Below are 20,462 nucleotides of genomic sequence, written 5' to 3'. Positions count from 1 at the left end.
AGATTCGTTTATAATATTATTAAATATATTATTAATGATTTCCATTGGTGTGTTGAAGTGTAGATATTTCACGATCTTTCTTCTTCTCGAGCACTGTAGATATTTGGAAACTCATCATCGCCTACGATTCTTTGCCATAAACCCTAAACTGGATTTGTTTCTCGAACATTGATAACCGAAAGCAATTGAGATGATGCTGGGCGATGGAGACGAAACCCCCTCAAGGTACTTGTAATTTCACGATCACATTTGTGTTCTTCTGCGCTCTCTTTTTTGTGTCTTCACTCGTGTCAAATTTTATGATTATGATTGGTTAATGGAAGGATAATGCAATCTCACATGGTGTTGCATCGTGCATTATTATTTTTCCTGACTTTCTTCTTTTGATGTTTTGGATGCGCTAATAATACTGTCCTGCATCATTTTTTTTTTCTCTTTTTGGTAAATTGTAATTATTAGTTTTTTTTATTTGTGTTCCTAAGGTTTGAATTGTTGAGCATGGTGAAGAAAAACTCCAAGTTAATTGGGCAAACGGTAGTTGAGGATCAAGATCAAGATACTTCTGATGTTGAAATGGATATGAGGTTTTGGCACGATGTTTTTGATTTGTATTTCGTCCGTGGCATGGAGTCAAGGGGACGTCAAGACGATGATCTTGTTTTCTTTGTCAGAAAATTGGTATGTCTTTTTCAACTTTAAAATGTCTCGATTCATTTAATGTTAATCTTTGTTCAAACGGGTTGTTCGTGACGTATAATTACTATCTTCTTGCTATGTTCTTTGGTTTGAAAGTTGGATTGGAAGCAATATTTGATCCGTTTAGAAGTCTTGTTTTCCTTCAGGGTTCCCATGGTTCTGGTTCCAACAATAAAACAGAGATCGTCGAGCCTTATTTTGTACGCAGGTGGGCACCTAAGGTAAATTCAAATTTAAAATATATTCAAAATCTCGTACACTTGTGCACACACAATATAAGGGTCAGCAGAAGTTCAAACTCCGAAAGTGCTTGTTGTCGATGTTCTTCACGCTAAACGATATACGATAAATCGTTTTCCTGTGTGCTTCATACATATGATGATAATATTCTAACTTGTGTCTTTTTCCCCTGAATCATTTACCTAGTCAAAGAAGAGGAAAAACATGTAAAAGATGTTTCTTACTGATTTATCTTTTACCCCTGTCAATTGAAGGTGAAAACTATTGTCATAGGTGTTTGAGACTTTTAATTGTCATTGGCATTCATGGATATGTAGTTGTTAAAACAATTCAAAATTTATTCTAACAAATTAACATGTTAATGCAATCTCATTTTTTAAACTTGTTCCTCTTTTATTTGGTTTGGGCCTTAAAATTAGCTTGTGCTTACGTATGTGTGCTATTTTGGTCTTATAGCTGGTCAGTATATGATCTTTGACTCACACTCCTCACATTTGGGATTGCACGTCTCAATTAGATTTTTTAAGACTAGACATCTACCATCCAGGTGATCCTACAATGACCCATTTACAAGAGATCCAATTGGTTTAATAACAACCATTAGGATAAACTTTGATTGATGCTGTGTATGTATTAGAATTTTGGTTTAGGCATTACTCAAAATCTAAGATATAGCCTAATTAGAATATAGGATTGCCTTAAAAAAGCAGAATTTTAGGTGAGTTTGTGTTAATTTGAGGTTAAAAAGTTGGAGAGCCCAAAAACATTTTTTAAAGCAACAATTTCTCTGTTCTTTATTTGGTGCATCAGAATTCATGAAGGCACTCATCCAAATTTTATCCAAACATGACAGTTAAAGTTGGTCTTGGCTTAGTATGAGTTGAATTATGTCAGGTATTGAGTGCATGAAAGTGTATATGTATCATGTGGCTTGGCATTAATTTCCTTGTGAACCAATTATATTTTTTAATTGCTAAAATCCATGTGGTTTATTTGATAACGCTTTTTGACGTAGGATTTGGTAGTTCAACCCTTGTGATGCCAAATAATTTTGTTCACTTTTTCTCAACCAGTTGCAAGACTTAGTTGATGAAACTTCTATAGATGTGGACTGGAGGCGATCATTTTACTTGAATTTAATTGCCCATACATCATTCAGTGTAACTGTTGCAATTTGCAGGTAATGATCCTATTTCCTTAATTTTGTTTCACCATGGCTAATCTTTTAGATGATTTCACAACCATTCAGGTTGCCTCTTAATTTTATCTACTTTGTACCATGGTCATATGCATGCATCAGTTGATTTTTTTTTGCAGAATCTCCAAAGAACCGATCTCTTGTTTCCTTAAATATTACGAAGATAGATGAGTTGTATTATTGCATTGTCATTTGGTCATTTATCACCTGCAAGATTTCTTTTATGCCAAATACCAAAGCTCATTTCAGTTTCAACAGTTTTCTTTTTTCCATATATTTTGTTTCATCATTTTCATTGTACTTGGAGTAACTTACAAATTCCGATTGAAACATTCTGCAACTTTAAAGAAGAATCATATGTATGTTTTTAGGCCAAGAAAGTGTTTGAATAAACTTTATAAATCCTTACAATTTAGGGTTATTGTCCATAGGTTCCCCACAAGCATTTATGTAGGCAATCTGATTTGAGTTATCTATTTCTCTAGTCGCCAGGATCTTCTTAATCATCGAACTGGGGAGGATACACCTTTATCCCCTATATACAAGGTATGTGTATAATGAATCTCTCCCATTTGCATTGTCCATACTTCCTCTACTTGTAGTTTTTTGTAAAAGATAATGTTCATTTTTTTTATTTGTTTTCCTCTCTCCTATTTTATTATCTAATATTCATAGGTCAAAAATGAATTTTCAAATCTTGTGATATATCTCAATATAAGGTTCAGAGAAAACGGAAGATTTATGAACCCTAAGTCCTGTTTTGATGGGATGATAATGAATAATTTCCATCTTCAAGCTACTGGTTTGGCATGTCTTGGATCCGTAGTTTCTTTTATGAAGGTCTAGTTCTTCTGGGCTTATTCAGGCTCACCCCAACCCACACCAAATATTTTAGTCCTAACTTTCTAGCTGATTCAATTTGTTCACTGTTATATTGTGTTGATTAATTGCCATAAGAAGATCTATTGAGAATGTCACAAATACCTTTGCACAATTCCGGGTTGTACTGTTATTCTATTATGATGAATTTCAGTTTTCATGGCTTCAAATACAGAAGTGTGGTACTGTGAGTGCTTTCTAGATTTCTGTTACTTCGAGGTTAATATATCCCCCTTTTATGTCTGTCTAAAATCTTGATTTAGACTTTCTTGACATTTTGATCAAGGGCTGCCTGGAACCGTAGTCCTCAACCATTCCCATATGTCATAAACTGTAAATGTAATTCAATTCCTTCCCAGTTGTTGGTAATATTCCCTTCTATGTTTTACATCATTATATATTTTTATCTCATTCAACTTCTACATTAAACTATTTTTGTCCCTTTGAAATGGTGATTGTTTTGTTCTTTTCCATGGTCAACCTATTGTTGGTGTTGGTGTTGTTTAAATTTATTTATCAAGAAGGATTTTTTGAAATTTTGGACTGGAGGATCCCTTTCTGTGAAACTTTAAGCCAATGAAGTTTTTTTCTCAGTATTATATGCTTAATATTGGTGAGTTGGAAGTTTAAAATGTCTAAAACTCTAAATGTAAATACACATCATATCCTCTGATTTGGCAGTGACGCCCTTTGTACTTACTCAGATTGTGAAGACGGTTTATGCATCCCCAAGTCGTGTAAATTTTCAATTGGACTCTAAAAAGGCAAGTATACTAATCTTTTTTCTTTTGTATATTCATATTTAAAAGAATGAGTACTATTGTTTTTGGATACTTTGTACTTTTATTGACAATTACACTGACATTGATGTGTGTAGGAAGTGGAAACGACTCCTGCTTATCCAGATATATGTTTTGCAATTGATGATTTTGACTCTACTTTTGATGCTGTGGTAATAAATCACTTTAGTAAGTTTTACGTTTTTAATTACACTTTCATGTATGGAATGTTTATACTTACTCGACATATTTTGTGGTGTACATTTTCTAGTTAAGTTAGGTGATATTTTGTAAATATGCCCTGCTTTATATTGTTTGTTTCATATTGCAAAACTGGTTTGAAGGTTACCTTGAAATGCTCCACTCTTTTATTTACTTGTGAAATTTCCACATCAATTTACAAAAATGTATACTAGTTACAGATTAATGGCTGATCTTGTTAATTGTTTAATGCTTATGTGTTTCAGTCAAGAGCTGAATTTTGATTGATATTAATTCTAAATTCTTAATTCACATTGTCATGTATTTATTTATTGTATGAATGCTTACTCTTGGTTGATTGGTCTTGACTTGCTCCATATCAAGAGTAGACATTATTGAATGCATTATGCATTCTCATTGTGATGACTTCATGAAATCTTGGTGATTTTGTTTCCGTTCAGGTTTTGACCGAAAAAGATCATTGCTATTGTGTAGTTCTAAACGCACATGATGGGGCAGCATTTCCAAGTGAGAAGGTGTCAAATGATTGTAATAATAGCTCCAATTTGGAAGTCCATACTAGATCCACAAAGAAAAAGGATACAAAGGTTTAATTACTTCTTCGTTACTATATCTGAAATTTATTTTCCGTCCAGATTTTGATAATCTGCTCAGTTCATTCTATTAATATTTTTTTTTTTGTTTTATTTAAATGCTGCATAATATGGACTGTATATTCCTTCTACATGCTTTGGTGTTAATGATGAAATATGCAGCTGGAACATTTGTCACTTTTTGCAGATGCCAGGGCAAAAGATAGTGCTTGTAATTTATTTAATTGAAATGTGAATAACTGTCTTTACACTTCTCTGATTATAGCATGAACATTATAAGATGAGACTATTCATACCACTTTCCTATGTTTATAAGATGCAGCAAATTGTCTGTAAAGAATTTGTTGGCAGGACTCACTTTGAGAAAACATCTAAGTTCAACATAATAAGGCCATACCTGAAATGCATGCTAGAATATTAGTTCCTAATGAGCTTTCATATATGAGTGTGATTTCTTCAGATATGCTCTCTATATTTAACCTATAAATAGGAAAGTATATAGAAATTACAATTTTATCTAACAATGTGCCTTTTTTTTTATTGATGAACCAAATTTTATTTTCAACATTCTCTGCCTAATTCGTCAAGTATCTACTTAAATTATTCAATGGGTATGTCAACAAACAAAACTTATGCAGAACTTCTTAATTTACTAACTTCAACATTCTGATGTTCTGATATCTCTCCGATTTGCAGCTTACCCTTTTCTCAGGATTTGTAAGCTATCAAATGGTTCGAGATGCTTATGATGGTAATCTTTGGGGATGTATTTTTTAATATTTTGCATATTGTCACCATAGTATTTTACCAGATATGTGGATGTGGATAAATTCCTTTACTTCACTTGATGTGTCAATGTTATTTTGAATATCTTGATCTTTGACAAATCCATTAACCATGGTTGGGTAATTTTATTCATCCTTGCTAAAAAAAAGTGCCCAACCATATTATGGTATTTCATAAATTCTATTTACAGAAATTTTCATATGTAGAGCAGTTTAATAGATTAATCTTTAGTAGCATTTTCCCTCTTACTTGCTAAAGCAACACTTTACTTCCTTCATACCGGAAATTCCACAAGCTCTTTATATTGTACGTAGCTAATAGATGCCACATACCATATATCTGTTGTCTCTTTGGTCAGATACAATCTATTCCCTCTTGCTTCACAGCAGGTGGCAGGTCCCGATTTGGGAGCCTTTTATCAGTGGGCCATTCTTCTGGCAAAACAGATAGGATTTACATGAAAGGTCCTGGAGGCCGAGGAGAAGTTGAAGTAGCTGTTTCTGGTGTTGCAGGTAACAAACCACTTTATGCCTGGGATTTCCAAAATTTTCGTTGGCATTTGACATGCTATGATTTTTTACCTTACAGGATTTCTGTATTACAAGACTTAAGAAAATAAGATATTATAAAGTTTGAATAATATTCTTCGTCGGATTGAAACATGTTAACATATTATTGTTTGTTTTACTTTATGTGATTTTGTATTAAATTTGTTTCAATCAGGATAGCAAGTGCTTCTACGGTGTTTATAGGGTTAAAAGAACAAAGCCTCACGGCAATACCGTTTCTTTCTTTGACTATTCTAACCAAACATGTTGTGAAGCTTGTATATGTTCCAATCTTATCAATTTAAAGATAGATATAAGGATGGCTGAAATGGAATCTCTCTGTTGCAATGTCAGATCAAAGCCACGAGGACTCAGGCCCATTTTCTCCAGTTATATCAAAGAAAGGGTTCGGGCTTGGCGTAATTGTCCGCAGAGCAGCTTCCGCCGCATCAGTAGCAGCAAGGCATGCTTATGCAGCGGCCTCTACCTCTAGCTCAAACTTTGATGATTTGATACCTTTGAAGTGCAGCTTAATGTCCATATCATTACCCTGGGAATGTATTGCGTATGATCTTCTGTTTAAGGTGTGTTGATCACTAAGGGTTAAAATGAAATGGCATGTTTTTGTTCTCATTGCTACCCTTCGATTTTGTTTCACTGATTAGAACCTGATCATAGTAAGTTTGATTGTGAAATTAGGGAGCTCCTGCGGTTAACATGTGATCATTAATTGTTTCTGTGGGCGCAAAGAAAATCCAAAAGGAGATATATGCAGGCACACTATTTTTTTAGACATGAAGTTCGTTTATCTTCTGACAGAGTTGTCTTTGGTGCATGTCGTGCAGGCGCATACTCAGAAATGTGCATATTTGGGGTTGGGTTGAGCATCTCTTGGTAATTTGTTGCATCTGGTTATACATCTATGTTAGTTGGTGTATGTTGGATTATTGTAATTTTTATATTTTCAATTACTAGGGTAGGTTCTTCTCGACTAATGCATTCTTTTAATTATTTTAAAAGTTACTTATATCTCTTAACAGATTCCACTAGAGATAAAAGGTGAAAGAAAATGATCTCCAGTCAAAGCTGCACTCAGGCAGCGATTGCCACTAAAAATGGGACTTTTAATGTATGGGTTTATTTATGAAAAAGTATGCATTCTTCTTTGGTTAATCTTCATAAATAACTTCATGAGTGTAAGTGCTAACGTGATTAAAACTTAAAATACCCTACTTGTCTCTATTTTTCTTTGACAGCTACATAAATAATCCATCAGCTCATTTTTGCGAATTCATACATTTTAAATTTATTATTATTATTATTAATATATTATCTTTTCGACAAGTTCACTGCATTACCTAATTTTTAACTGAGAGAGAATTTGGAAGTTTTTCGTATTATGGCAATATTAAACAACACAAAAAGACACGAAAGTCATTTGTTTACTTCAACAGATAGTTCATAATGGATGTCCTTATGTTTGTTTTTCTAATCTATGTTTCTAATCTATAAAGCATTGAGTTATTCAAGTTGTTGTACTATATGTTCATTTAGAGTTGCCGACAAATTGTCTGAAACTGTTGTTTAGTTTCTTTTTTTTATCAAATATTTTCAAGGGGATGAAAGTTACGGTTTGAAGGGGATCAAATATTATCAATATTAAAAAATTAATAATAGTAATTTGTCATAATCTATTTACTGCTTTGACAGATTATTGCTTTTGTTATTTTTTATAGCACATGATTGTGAGAATTGTGTCCTAAATTAGTCTACTTTTGAGAACTCTATTATCACTCATAGGCTTGCTACCTAAATTATTAATTTTTATTGTTATGAATATCATGCTTTGAAAAATTTAATATATATAAATATATCTGGATGGAAACCTAAGTTTTTTCTATGAAAAAATAAAAAATAATTTGAAAATAATTATTAAATATGGGTCATTATGGGCTTAACAATTAAAAACATGATTCGAAAAGCGTATATGTTTAGAGAAATAAATGTTTTTTGAAAAAATTCTCACGAAATCATATAAGAATATCATCTTAAACTCACTCGTAATACTCGTCACTTGGAGTGCGTAGACGATTGACTTGGTAACCATAATTTCATCAATCATTTGATCAATCATACAATATTGTTGTATCACAAACTTCACGTGTATAATCTTCAAGTTAAAATTGATTTTGAAGTCAATTTAATAGTGCTATTTTTTATCTTGAGCATTTCATGCAAATGATGGAATGCATTGCTCATGACTAAGTTCATTGTAATTGCATTCCTTTCGTCATCATACACCACGCGTTTCACTCACTTCTCTTGTGTTATGAATAATTGTACTTTTATTGACCGCATAATGCCGCACCCTTCAACAAATATATGTAATTAATTTCTCCCCAATTACGAAAACATTTCATCATCGTCAAAGACTCCAAAACTATACGTATTTTTTTCATTAATATTTCTCTAAACTCAGAAATGCCAACAAATTAAAAATAATAACAATTGGGTGGCAAATTATACAACGAAACTTTACACGAGGGATGAGATTAGCCTTCTCCTTTGGCCATTCCCTGTGTGTTGGAGAATTGTTCCCTATTGTCTAAAGAAGCAAAAGCCAAGTGATTAACTACATGAAATGCAGTCTGTTTATTGTAATGTCATTGCGGCCACAAGGTTAAGCGAAAAAGAAACAATTAATTGCCACAGATAAAGGAGAAGCACCTAAATTGTACTATTCTTCTTTCCATTACATTTACTTGCATTGATGCACATGCAAGCTACTTTAGCAAGCTAAAAAAAGCGATTGCTTCATTATCTTTTCCCTTCATTTAATTAATCAAGATTAACTAAAATGGCAACCCAAGTGATTGCATGTTATCCCCCACTCAACACTGGTGCTTTAATATTGCTAATAGTCCAAGGGAACCAACTACCAACCACTACAAAATTGCCCCATATACTCAACTAAGAAAACTACCCAAGAATATTCCTCTCTATTGTCTATCAAATAACTTCAAACTCTCACATCAACTTACACATATATATAGCATTCTCCATCACGGTTTTAGGCTTCATCATATTACTTTGGAAACCCTAATGCCAAAACTACTTACATTTTACATACACTAATGGCAAAACATAAATAGTGATTTTTGCTTTCCCTTTTTATTATATCTACTTTTTTATTTTCACCCCCACACACTTTCTTTTGTGTATTTTTGTTTACGTCCCTGTCATTTCCACAATACTGTTACTTTTTTTTCTAGAGATTCCATTGGTCGTTTACACTATATCTCGGGAACCCTTTTCCAAATTATTCAATACGGAAATGTCATGTTATCATGATAACTAAAGCTTTCAAGCTGTTAACTTTTAAAATGGCGCCACAATGTGCTTTGTGTATTCATGGTATAAAATTATTTCCACAGTCAATCGACCAAAATCAAATGGTTTTACTATCATAAAGTAAGATTGGTTCCGTTTCTTCCTTCTCCACTTTTTGCACTTTTCCTCTCCACTTTTACATGTGTTTATCACACTTTACACAAATTTATATGTCATAAATGTATAACATTTCTCAATTTAAGTTTTGTTAGTGTAAACTCAAAGTGATTGTAGCCTGTTACTAACGAATAAATACGTGGGTTTGGCATGAAAAAAAATATTTAAAACTACGTAGACCAATACCGTCTTTCTTTTCTCAAAAATAGTGAATTTACTCCACATTTGAATATTAATTTTTATTACATGGTTTCGTTTTTTTTTTCTTTGTGGACAGAATTTAGATATATGTTATTTAAAAAACACTTTTACCACTGCTTTCTAATTAAAATTAACGTGTAATTTTGGTGTTGGGCAGCTTTCTAATCAAGTTTGTTGTTTATATGTTTTTGTTTGATCCTTCGTCATTAAGATAAAGCTAATCTCTTCAAAGAACATCATCTTCATTTTGTTACCTTAGCAAAAAGGTTACCCAATCTGAATCTCCACCACCCACTCCCACACACTAAACTTTACTTCAATCCCTTCTCTCCGCAGTTTTTATTTTTTTCAAGTAAAAAAAAAACTTAGCATAAAAAACCCTAATTATATTGATCAATCACTTTTTTATGAAAGGTTAGCATCAAAACCTACCTACGTCCATTAAAAAATTATTAATATTTTCTGTGAAATTAGTTTTCCAGAATCTTTTGCACTGATGGGCCCCACATTTTCCTTTTCCACTCCTTCAAATACCCCTCTCCTATCCTTCCATTCCTCCCTTTTCCCCTTCCTTCCTCCCTTCGGTTCACTCTTTTGAATTTCCCGGTTTCTCTTCTCTCTTTCTTATTTTCTTCTTCTAACCCATGTTGCTCCACGAAGCGGTTCAGTTCCCGTCTTCTCCGGTTCACCAAACCATGCTGACGCAAAGTGATATAGAAGACCTGTTTTCTCTCATAAACAAATCCATAGACCGGCCCAGTCCGGGCTCCGGTTCGCAGGGATCGAACCGGACGGTTTACTCGTCCGAGGAAAGAAAGCTGAGACGCATGCAATCGAACCGGGAATCGGCCCGAAGGTCCCGCTACAGAAAGAAGAAGCATCTTGAGAACCTGACGAGCCAACTGAAGCGGTTGAGAATCCAAAACCGGTTTCTCAAAAACCGACTCGCCTCGACCATGCACCAACACCTCCTTCTATCCCTACATAACGATCATCTTAAATCCGAAGCTATTGCCCATATGGCCACTCTTTCGGATCTGTGTGGGATTTTGTTTTAGACTCCATGCTTTCACATTAATAATATATTACAAAACGCTTCGTCGTAAAAACCAAGTAACAAAGCATTCACACTTCATATATAATTTTCATATTAAACTTTTCTATGTTACTAGCTACGTATATAGTCATAGAATAAAGTTCTCAACCCTCGAAAATTGTTGGTTGGTGAACCGAGGTAGGGAAAAACAGTAATGAATGCCCTAGAAGGTGGTATTCTTTATGTTCTTTTGGCTCAATTTCTAGCTCTAGGAAGAGGAAAACACGTTTACGTACGTGCAGTGTGGTGGGTTAAAGTAGCCCCAGGTTGTTGGAAGTACGATGTAGGTTTTTGAATGTCTAGTTTTTTATCATGTTGTTTCCTTTTTATCTTTTGTTTTGTAAATCTGTGTAGCATTATCGAGTGATGAAAATCATGAATAGGGTTTGTCATCTTGGTGGAATATGTAAATATTTCTAGCTATTGGAAAATGGAAGGAATCCATGCATCTTGTTTCTTAGTATTAGTTTTTTAGTCTTTCTGCGCAATCTTCTTCATTCCTTCGTGTAACAGAGAAACAAGTGGCATAAAACTTGAGGTTGTGAGGTCATACATAGGACCTACACGTGAACGATTATTTCTAATCATGTGACGAAAAGTACTTTTTGTAGCAGCGATGTGACATGAGTTAACAAAATAAACAATAATAGTGTCTTTTTTTTATGGTATATTCGCCCAAGTGAGAGAAGAAAGAAAGTAACAGATGACACCTGTGATGTAATGGAAAGAGAACAAAGGTATATGAGCATTTGCTTAATAAAATAATTTACAGGAATCTTAAAATAAAAAGTAATTCGAATATTAGATCATTAGAATAAAAAGTAATCTTTTAATATTAACAATATAGCGTGATAGTATCTATCTAAACTAAAATAAAATCCCGTAAGAATTTCTTACAAATATTTTGTACTTCAATCTAAAAGTAATTAAGGATTATGTGTTTGCATTTCATTTTGTTGTTAAAACTTAAATATTACATTTCTGCATTATAAATATTTATAGTTTCATCGTACTTGGATGTATTGTTAAAAATTTTAATTCATTTATACATCATGTGTTAGGATTATTATTGATTTACTTAAAATTATAAAATAATATATTAATATTTGAATATACAATTAAGAATATAATTGTCATGAAAGAGTAATTCATTTTAAAACACTATTATACTATTTGTCAATTTTTTCAATTTTACAAATTTATGTTGATTTTCTTTGTCTCATGTCTCGTATGCATATTATGATATCAAATTTAATAAAATGTATTTTTAGACAACTTTTTTAAGTAATTTTTTAGTAAATGTTATTTTTAAGTAAAAGTCGTGTGATACTTCTCATGAATGGTTTAGATGGCTTCCTCTACTAAAATGGTGGTACAATATCAATTATCATATTGTCATAAAATGCAGTCCGATTATATTTGCCTCCAATAAACCATCCTTGAGATTTGAAGTTCTTCGAATAACTATCTATTTCTAGAACTTCTTTCATTACTAAAACTCTTATTTCATAAATATATACTAGAGTAGAGATATCGCAAGAGGGATGTGACATTGGATTGACTAGGTTTGTGTATATATAGGTAATGAATAATTGATATTTTGAGAATTATTTGATAATTATAACATTATTTTTAAATTTTACTCAAAACATGAAACATTTCAAAATGATTGAGGATTTTATGAATAAAATTAAAAAGTACTCTTATAAACATCTGTAATAATAGCTTGAATGTGTGGCCTTTTTCCATGCTCCCTTATGCCCAAAACAAATTTGATGTCATGAGAAGGAATGTTATGGAATATCCATTGAGTTCCAACCTTCATGGTTTGGTGAAGAGTTTGACTTCCAATCATCATTTTTGGGTGAAGAGCAACGGTGAACAAGGTGAAAAAAAGTGTTTTTTTTTTTCTTTGTTAGTTCTCTCCATTCTTCCATTGTTATTTTTTTTCTTTTTTTCTTTCTCGTCTCCATGTATACAGAAATAGTTCTTCATTCCAAAACGCTCTTTTTCATTTGAAATCTTGCTACATGTCTCATGTCTCGTATACATATTCATCTATTTATTAATATATGATGTTAAGTTTAATAAAATTTATCTTTGGACAACTTTTTTAAGTAAATGTTTAGTAAAAGTCATTATTAGAATAATTTTTATTAATGATTTTAATGTGTATTTAATTAGCAATATATATAAACTACTTAAGAAGACTCTGATGATTATTGACACGATCTAATATGTTCTCTCATCACATATTCTAAATTGTTATGTTCTTTTATCACACATTCTAAATTGTTATATTCTTTCATCATACATTCGAAATCGTTATCTATTTCAGTACTGATGCAGTTATATATTTTGGTATTATGTTTGGTGTCAGGTAAAAGAAATGTATATTTTGGTATACAGTACCTTCCGCTATGAATAAAAAAAACTTTATTTAATTGCACTTTGAAACTAAAAGCACCACTATTAAGTTTCTCACTCTCTCCATATACACCAATACAATTTCTTTTAATATAATAAGTAAGGAATCTAAAATGGTTCTAAAAAAAATAATCATTTAATTAGTGACATCTTTTATAAGAAAATTTATAACATTAAAAAATTTCCAGAGGTTTAAAAGAAACAATATATATATATATATATATATATATATATATATATATATATATATATATATATATATATATATATATATATATATATATATATATATTGAAAAAAGTTATTGGGGTGGTCTTGATAATCCTTAATCTGGTCCTATTTGATTACTTTAACCTTTCATTTGATTCGTGCACTTGTACGTGTTTTATTGTTTTGCATTCGATAGGTATCAAAATTGATTTTACGACTTCGTAATAAGCTCAATCAAGCACTGAAAAATAGTATAAATAGTGAATTTATGAATACAAATATCTTACATCAGTTAAAGACTTTTTGATGATGTGAAGGATAGATTCATTCAAGAAAAAACACATATATACTCATGCTCATGGAAAACATATGTTTGACTATACATGTGTTAAGAATAAACAATTTAATTAAGTAATATATATATATATATATATATATATATATATATATATATATATATATATATATATATATATATTATATTACTTGAAATATTAAGTAAAAATATTTCTTTTTTACTTTTTAATATTTTAAAAAAAATTATAGTGTTTTTCTTTACTAAATAACTATTATATATCATCGTCTCTCTTTGCATAAACTACTAATAACTTATTGGTGGAAAATATATAAATAGAACTGTTAATAACACATATTTCAACATACTCGTTCTAAAATATTCCTTGTTATTGTTTAAAAATTTATTACAACATACAAAAACGCGAAAGGAACTTGTTAAATATGAAGTAAAATGAATAAAATTATTAATCTTTTTTTTATTTAAAACAAACTTTTTATTTTCTTAATATGGTATTATTAATAACTTTTGTTTCATTCACCACAAATGCATTAGATATTAATAATTAAAAATTTAGTAACTGATATTGTCTTAAACTTTTAAACAAAAATCGTCATTGAGATGATAATTCATCCATTGGTTAGAGAGACTTATATAATATATATTCACATTAACGTGTCAAATCTCTCATTAAAAAATCTATAAAGATGTGAGTTAGAATAACGCATTATTAGTAGACAATATAAAAATAAATTTAGAGGCTTATGCATTTAACTAGGATGATCTTCATGAAACCAATGAAGTATTAGATAGTGATAGATGAAGGAGTTTCCATTAGGTTAAAAGTTCTAACCAACGGGTTGCTTTTTTTGTCCAAGTGCAAAGGAACCAACTTCAATTTCGGATTTGTAGCCCCCATCAAATCGTCAAAGAATCATCATACAATGTTTCTTCAAACAAAATAAATAAATAATAAAAAATATTATTAGAAATCCAATTGGCCATAACAAGATCAACAAGTGTTATTGTATTGGTGCTTTCTTTTCCTCGTTGACCATGCTTAGTGCCACATGATCCTTCTATAATTGCTTCCATGATTTTTTATCCTCACATATTTAATAACTTTTAATTTTGTCCACATAAAATTTAGCCTTTCTTTGTCAGACAATTTTTTAACTTGATCTAAGAAAGTTATAAAAGATGAAGGAAAAAATAATTAATATTATTTTTTTTTACTTTCTCTTTCTAATATTTTGTAGTATTGATAGTAAAGGTTTTTAATATTTTGAAAATATAATAATGATTTTGTAAAACCACAGGTATTTGTATTTTTAATAAAAACATCAAAACAAAATAAAATTATGGATTTGCCGCTAATTGCCTTGTGTTTATTCCACTTTCTTCAAAGGCAAGTTCTTAGAGATAACCAGACACTTGTTTAGTCGAAAGGTTTAGATAAAAAGCAATGCTATCTTTTGACCTAATAACGCGGATTAGAGACATTGACAATGATTTGTAAGATAGCTTTGATCTTATAAAAGCTTCATTAAGACATTTTATTCTTTATTAAATAACCAATCCATGATTGCGTATTAACTCTGTGCTTTCATGAAAGAAAAACCCCTCCGGGTCAAATTACAATACAAAGTTACGGTTTAAATAAGTATAAATAACTTAAAAGTAATAGAATATGGTTTTAATAGTAATGCGTAGATAGATATATCATTATATGCTTAATGTTTGAAAATTTTAAATATAGATTAAAATTATAAAAAATATTTAAAAGTTTTGTTTGATATTTTGTTAAGGTTAAAACATTATCATTTAATTTAATATAAAAATTAACTCATATTCCAAAAAAAAAGGACAAAAGGACATATCATAAAGAAAAAAAATGTATAAAGGTTATTACTTTTTAAAGAATTATGAAAGCCATAATATAGGTATAAATAAAAATCCTTCTAATATTTCTAATCCATTTTTTTCCTATGGGTTACAGTGGGCTTAATTTACGCGTGCATACTTTCCGAAAGTGAAAGCGCGCATGCGTTTAATTTGCCAGTTTTACACTTTTAAACTCATGCAGAAATTTTAAATTTCATAAAGTTCAAATTGGAACCTTCTCATTATATTTCACTATATATAAATTACGTCAGTTATTTGCATGCACTAATATTTAGAACAAGGAAGTTAACTTGTAACGCCTAAGCAAAACAAAAACAAATAAATATTAGTTGTATAATATCTGGATAAAGCACTTTTAAAATGTTAGCCATATAAAAATTAATTATGATACGTGCTTTTAAAATCATCACCATAAAGAAATTACTATTATAATTCATGATTGAATGTGAATGTAAAATTGTTTTTGTGCGTAGATTATTTTCTAAAATAAATAAAAAATGTAAATAAGTCTAATTAAAAAAAATTATGGACCGCAATACACCTTATGTTATTATATAAATTAATTTATGTAATAACTCTAATCATTTTTTCATTCTGTGATAACTCAATTACATTACATCCTTAAAAATGAATAAATGGGGAGATAGCACCAAAATTCAACGAGAACCCATACTTTTATGTTTCTGTTGAGGGAGGTCAATTTCTTCCTGCACTTAATACACCAAAATTCAACAAAAGCCCATACTTTTATGTTTTGGTTGAGGGTTGACAATTGCTTCCTGCACCCATTTTTCCTTCCTGCACCCTATAAAATTTGATAATATGAAATTGCCCCTTATTAATCATGAAGTGATTCTTTCGGGATTGCAAGTATAAAATGTATTTCCACAAAAAATAAATTTTAGATTGTGTAATTTGTAATGAATTTTAAAAAATACTTTATATTTAAATTTGTTTTAATAATATTAAAGAAATATCTTTACTAAGAAATACAATTCATTTTTTAGACAATAAATACAAAATATTTATATCAGAATAATTCTTAAATATTAGGTGAAATTGTTTTTATTGGTGATTGATCAGTTTATTTATCTGACATTAATGTATATTTAAGGAAAAAATATGATATTATGATTAAGATATTTGAATTACTCGTAATAATAATAAAAAAATATTTTTACTAGCAAGTACAATAAATACGAAATACATTATTATAATAAATAATAATAATAATAGTAATAGTAATAATAATACCAAATTATGAAATCCAAAATACAATAAAAACATTCAAAAATACATTATGAAATCTAAAATACAATAAAAACATACAAAATCTGCCCAATCGCAGAACAACCAATCCATCATCCAATACATGAAAGGATGACAAATGGGGACGTTAGGGAGTGTGAAAGGTGGACGAGCTTGAACATGAAGGTGTGTGGAGAACAATGGAAACTCAGTGTGAGGGGATAGGGTTAAGGGTTTAAACCTAATTTTAATGAAGGGTATTTTGAGAATGAAAAATTTTATAAGTCTGCAGGAAGAAAAAAAGGGAGGTGCAGAAAGATATAACCTTGAGGGAAAACTTAGTTTTCCATGACGGTATTTCGGCCCACGGACCAAATTTTATAAACAATGCCAAACAAAGTTAGACTTAAAACATGGTTCTCGTAGCAACAACTTCACTCGTGATCATAACTTTTTCTTTAAAGTGCTTATGTTCAATCGTTCACTATTAGAAGAATAAATAGGATTAATCTTTGACCAACCAGACTAAATGAAACCCGGGAAAAAAAGGTTAATAAGGTGAGAATATTTCAAATCAAATTATGCGATACTTGGCTAAATTACAAAAGGAGATGAAGTATAACTCGGAGAAATTTAAAGTTTATTCTTCTTTTAAAAATCAGTGACAATTGAAAACATGACTTATTAATTTAATTACAGTTTATTTGTTTTTTTTTTAGTTGCGGTTTAAGATCTAAAGTGCGTTTGATTTTATAGCTTATAAATTAGTTAAACTGTCTTTAAAGTAATTTGATGAAAAAATATTTTTTTTAAGTAACTTGTTTAATTTCATTCAACAAGATAAAATGAATACAATAAAAACATGATTTAAAACATGTGGTCATTAGCATGAACTTTTGACTCTACCTAATTTGTAAGCGACATTATAAACTTATCTTCGATCGGAACTTATTAGTACTCAACAATAGAGACTATGACAAATATAATTCTTATATAAAATTTAATGTTGCTCTATTTGGTTTCGGGTTCAAGCGGTGTTAAAAATAAACCTTGAATTAAATATATCACTAATTAACCAGTAATAAATAATGTGTCATAATTTTATATCTAATTAAATCGATTGTCCTTTTTCTATGTTAACACTTACACACACTTATACGATACGTGAGTTGATGCAATGAAGAATCGTAGCTAATGTTATTTATATTCTTAATGAAAACCGTAAATGCACTTGAAAAGGAAGCCTATTTGAATCAACTACCACTCATACACATTGGTTTAATAAGAGAACTCACAATTAATCCATCCAAATTTTCTTTTTTTTTCTAACTATCACACATGTTAATAAACGTTGTTAGAAAATATATTTTTATCTTTAAATAACATTTGCACAATAAACTGGGTTATTATAATAAATAAAGATAAAACTTATTCTTAAAAGCAATTTAATAACATATGTGTTAGTTGGGATAAAAATTCTGAATATCTATACAGTAATATATATTTTTCTTATTCTTTTTCTTGAAGTTTATTACATATTGATTTGTTTTTGTATATGACGTCATAATATTTTTTTAACTTAATCATAAACTAGTTTCATTTAGAGTAATAATGGCATCATGACATACATTTACGTTCATTTGACACAAAGTTTTGAAAGTTCCACATCGATTAAGATATGATCAATTTATAATATATAAATGGATGCAAACTTCAACTTTTAAACCGGTTTTAAGGAGTTAAATTAGACTTAAAATCTACTTTTTATCATGATGTCAAAGTTATGATTAGAATCTATCCTAACACTATCTAGGCGGTCACGCTAGTAGAAAAAGAGAATATCAAATTAATATAAAAAGTTTAGGTACGTTAAAAATAATTTTTTTTCTTTCACGGTATTTAACATGCTCATTAGTTGTAGTCTGTGTTGGTTTCTGGAAAATTAAAATAGCACATAACTCAATGACATTTTTTTTTATAATATTGAAATAAACATGATTTTCTATGTGGAAAAATATTGCAATAATTAGACATTGAAAGATAAACAGATGTTGCATAGACAGCCTCAATCAAAATGTTGTATTGCTTCTAGAAAATGCGCCATTAATCATAATTGTGTTGCCTTTAATCATGGTGTCGTGTATAATCATACCTAATTCGCATATAAGTGAGAGTTGTTTTATTAAGCAAAAATGTCATTTCGATTGCATTTGTCATCTAACTTTTTTATGTTCCCACTACTACTTTACCTTTTTTGGATCTTTTCGCATAGAATATTTTGGTTAGTACCATTTGTCTTTTTTCACAATAGTATTCTCAAATTACATAAGTGTTAGAAAGGTAAGTAATACCTATCGATAATTAAACTAATCCCTTTGTTTCCTCACATTCAATCATTAAGAATATTGTGTGACATTAGCGATCATATGAAAATATATAATGTATCACAAATATGATTGATAATTTTGGTTAGGTTGCATCTTGTGTCTCTTCAATCACCATATTAGTAATTAAATCCTTCGTAGTCGTGAAATATTATGTGGAAATCATGTCTCTAAAATCCAAGTCGAAAATACCCGATTATTTGAGTTTCTGGTCAATCGAAAACTTGAAACATTTAGAATTGATTTTGAATTGCACAGTGTTTAAATTTGGCTTTGGAATTACACTACACTATGCTGAAATTTTGATTCCCGGTAAAATACATATTTAATTTGTTGTAAAATTTCCCAGGACATAGATAATTTTTTATTTTCATTGAATTAAGTTTAGAAGCACTAAAAAGAATGCATTAGATAGAACTGATTTATATAGTTGACTTGCAAAATCTCATTTATATTTTATGTATTGGTAAAAAAAGTATTCTCGGTTCACCTTTAAAATGTTGTATTTAAACATAAATGGAATTTTAAATCAATCCTGTGAAGTAATTTTTTTTTAACTTAACTTTATCAAAACTAATTCATAGAACTTAATAATATAGACCATCTAATATTAAATCACTTTGGAAGGATTGCCACCGACAATTTATACTTTTATTTTAAAATTGACTTTTGCTTATAAAATTATTGTTTTTTTTAAAGGTTGATAAATGAGTTGGACTATATAGACTTAATTTGTCTCAAGCTTTTTTTATTTTTATTTTTATTTTGTTGTTGTTTGTAACTTGCTAGCTGACCCGGTCATAGGTGTTTAAAGAGAGGTTGATCAGGTTTATGGTGAATTAATTCCACGATATACCTAACTTTTTTATTTTATTTGATGGTATTGGTCAATATCATTTACTAGCTTCAAAATTTTTAATTAGTTTTAATTTTAATTTACTATTTAATTTGTATAAAATGTATTCTATAACAGTTTTACTGCATTTAAATATGCAAACTTTCATTAATGATTTTGGGTTTTTACGGGCAAATTTATCAACTCATAGTTGACACACAAAACCTAAATAATAAATACGGTATGAGTCAGGTTGACCCATGGAATTAGATCGTAGGTGGCCAAGACAGGTTAGCATTATTTTATCTAGAAAAAGAAAATTGTATTAAGGTATTCAAGACTAAAAAAAATGTACTTTTCATATGTTCTTTGGCTATTGTCTTTCTTTAATTTTTCCTCTTCGTTCTTTCAAC

The 20,462-nt window shown here is 29.9% G+C and overlaps 2 protein-coding genes across 6 annotated transcripts; both read left to right on the top strand.

Annotated features, from left to right (window-relative positions):
* Positions 1-68: 68 nt before the first annotated feature.
* Positions 69-7,114, top strand: LOC108329881 (uncharacterized). Of its 5 annotated transcripts, XR_001832271.2 has the most exons (13): positions 69-225; positions 483-678; positions 843-917; positions 2,010-2,116; positions 2,620-2,680; positions 3,718-3,777; positions 3,891-3,965; positions 4,455-4,601; positions 5,304-5,358; positions 5,780-5,905; positions 6,296-6,525; positions 6,641-6,835; positions 6,982-7,114. XR_001832271.2 is itself a non-coding variant. In XM_017564249.2 (12 exons), the coding sequence occupies exons 1-12, from the start codon at positions 191-193 to the stop codon at positions 6,662-6,664; spliced, it is 1,188 nt and encodes a 395-aa protein (XP_017419738.1). In that variant the 5' UTR covers positions 69-190; the 3' UTR covers positions 6,665-6,970. The 5 variants fall into 5 exon arrangements, 4 of the variants coding, with proteins under 4 accessions (XP_017419738.1, XP_017419737.1, XP_017419739.1 ...); XM_017564249.2 differs by lacking the exon at positions 6,982-7,114 and having other exon boundaries at positions 5,783-5,905; positions 6,641-6,970; XM_017564248.2 differs by lacking the exon at positions 6,982-7,114 and having other exon boundaries at positions 6,641-6,970.
* A 3,179-nt stretch (positions 7,115-10,293) lies between these two features.
* Positions 10,294-10,707, top strand: LOC108330525 (basic leucine zipper 4). The gene has a single exon (XM_017565004.1). The coding sequence runs from the start codon at positions 10,294-10,296 to the stop codon at positions 10,705-10,707; it is 414 nt and encodes a 137-aa protein (XP_017420493.1).
* Positions 10,708-20,462: the final 9,755 nt, after the last annotated feature.

Source organism: Vigna angularis, chromosome 4 (assembly GCF_016808095.1).
Source record: "Vigna angularis cultivar LongXiaoDou No.4 chromosome 4, ASM1680809v1, whole genome shotgun sequence".
NCBI lineage: Eukaryota > Viridiplantae > Streptophyta > Magnoliopsida > Fabales > Fabaceae > Vigna > Vigna angularis.
The sequence above is the reverse complement of the archived record's forward strand: the minus strand, read 5'-3'. Positions and strand labels throughout refer to the sequence as shown.

Coding starts and splice junctions, on each gene's coding strand:
- LOC108330525 (XM_017565004.1), top strand. CDS start 10,294: ATGTTGCTCCACGAAGCGGTTCAGTTCCCGTCTTCTCCGGTTCACCAA.
- LOC108329881 (XM_017564248.2), top strand. CDS start 191: ATGATGCTGGGCGATGGAGACGAAACCCCCTCAAG. Junction 226..482: donor GGAGACGAAACCCCCTCAAG/GTACTTGTAATT, acceptor TGTGTTCCTAAG/GTTTGAATTGTTGAGCATGG. Junction 5,906..6,295: donor AGCTGTTTCTGGTGTTGCAG/GTAACAAACCAC, acceptor TTGCAATGTCAG/ATCAAAGCCACGAGGACTCA.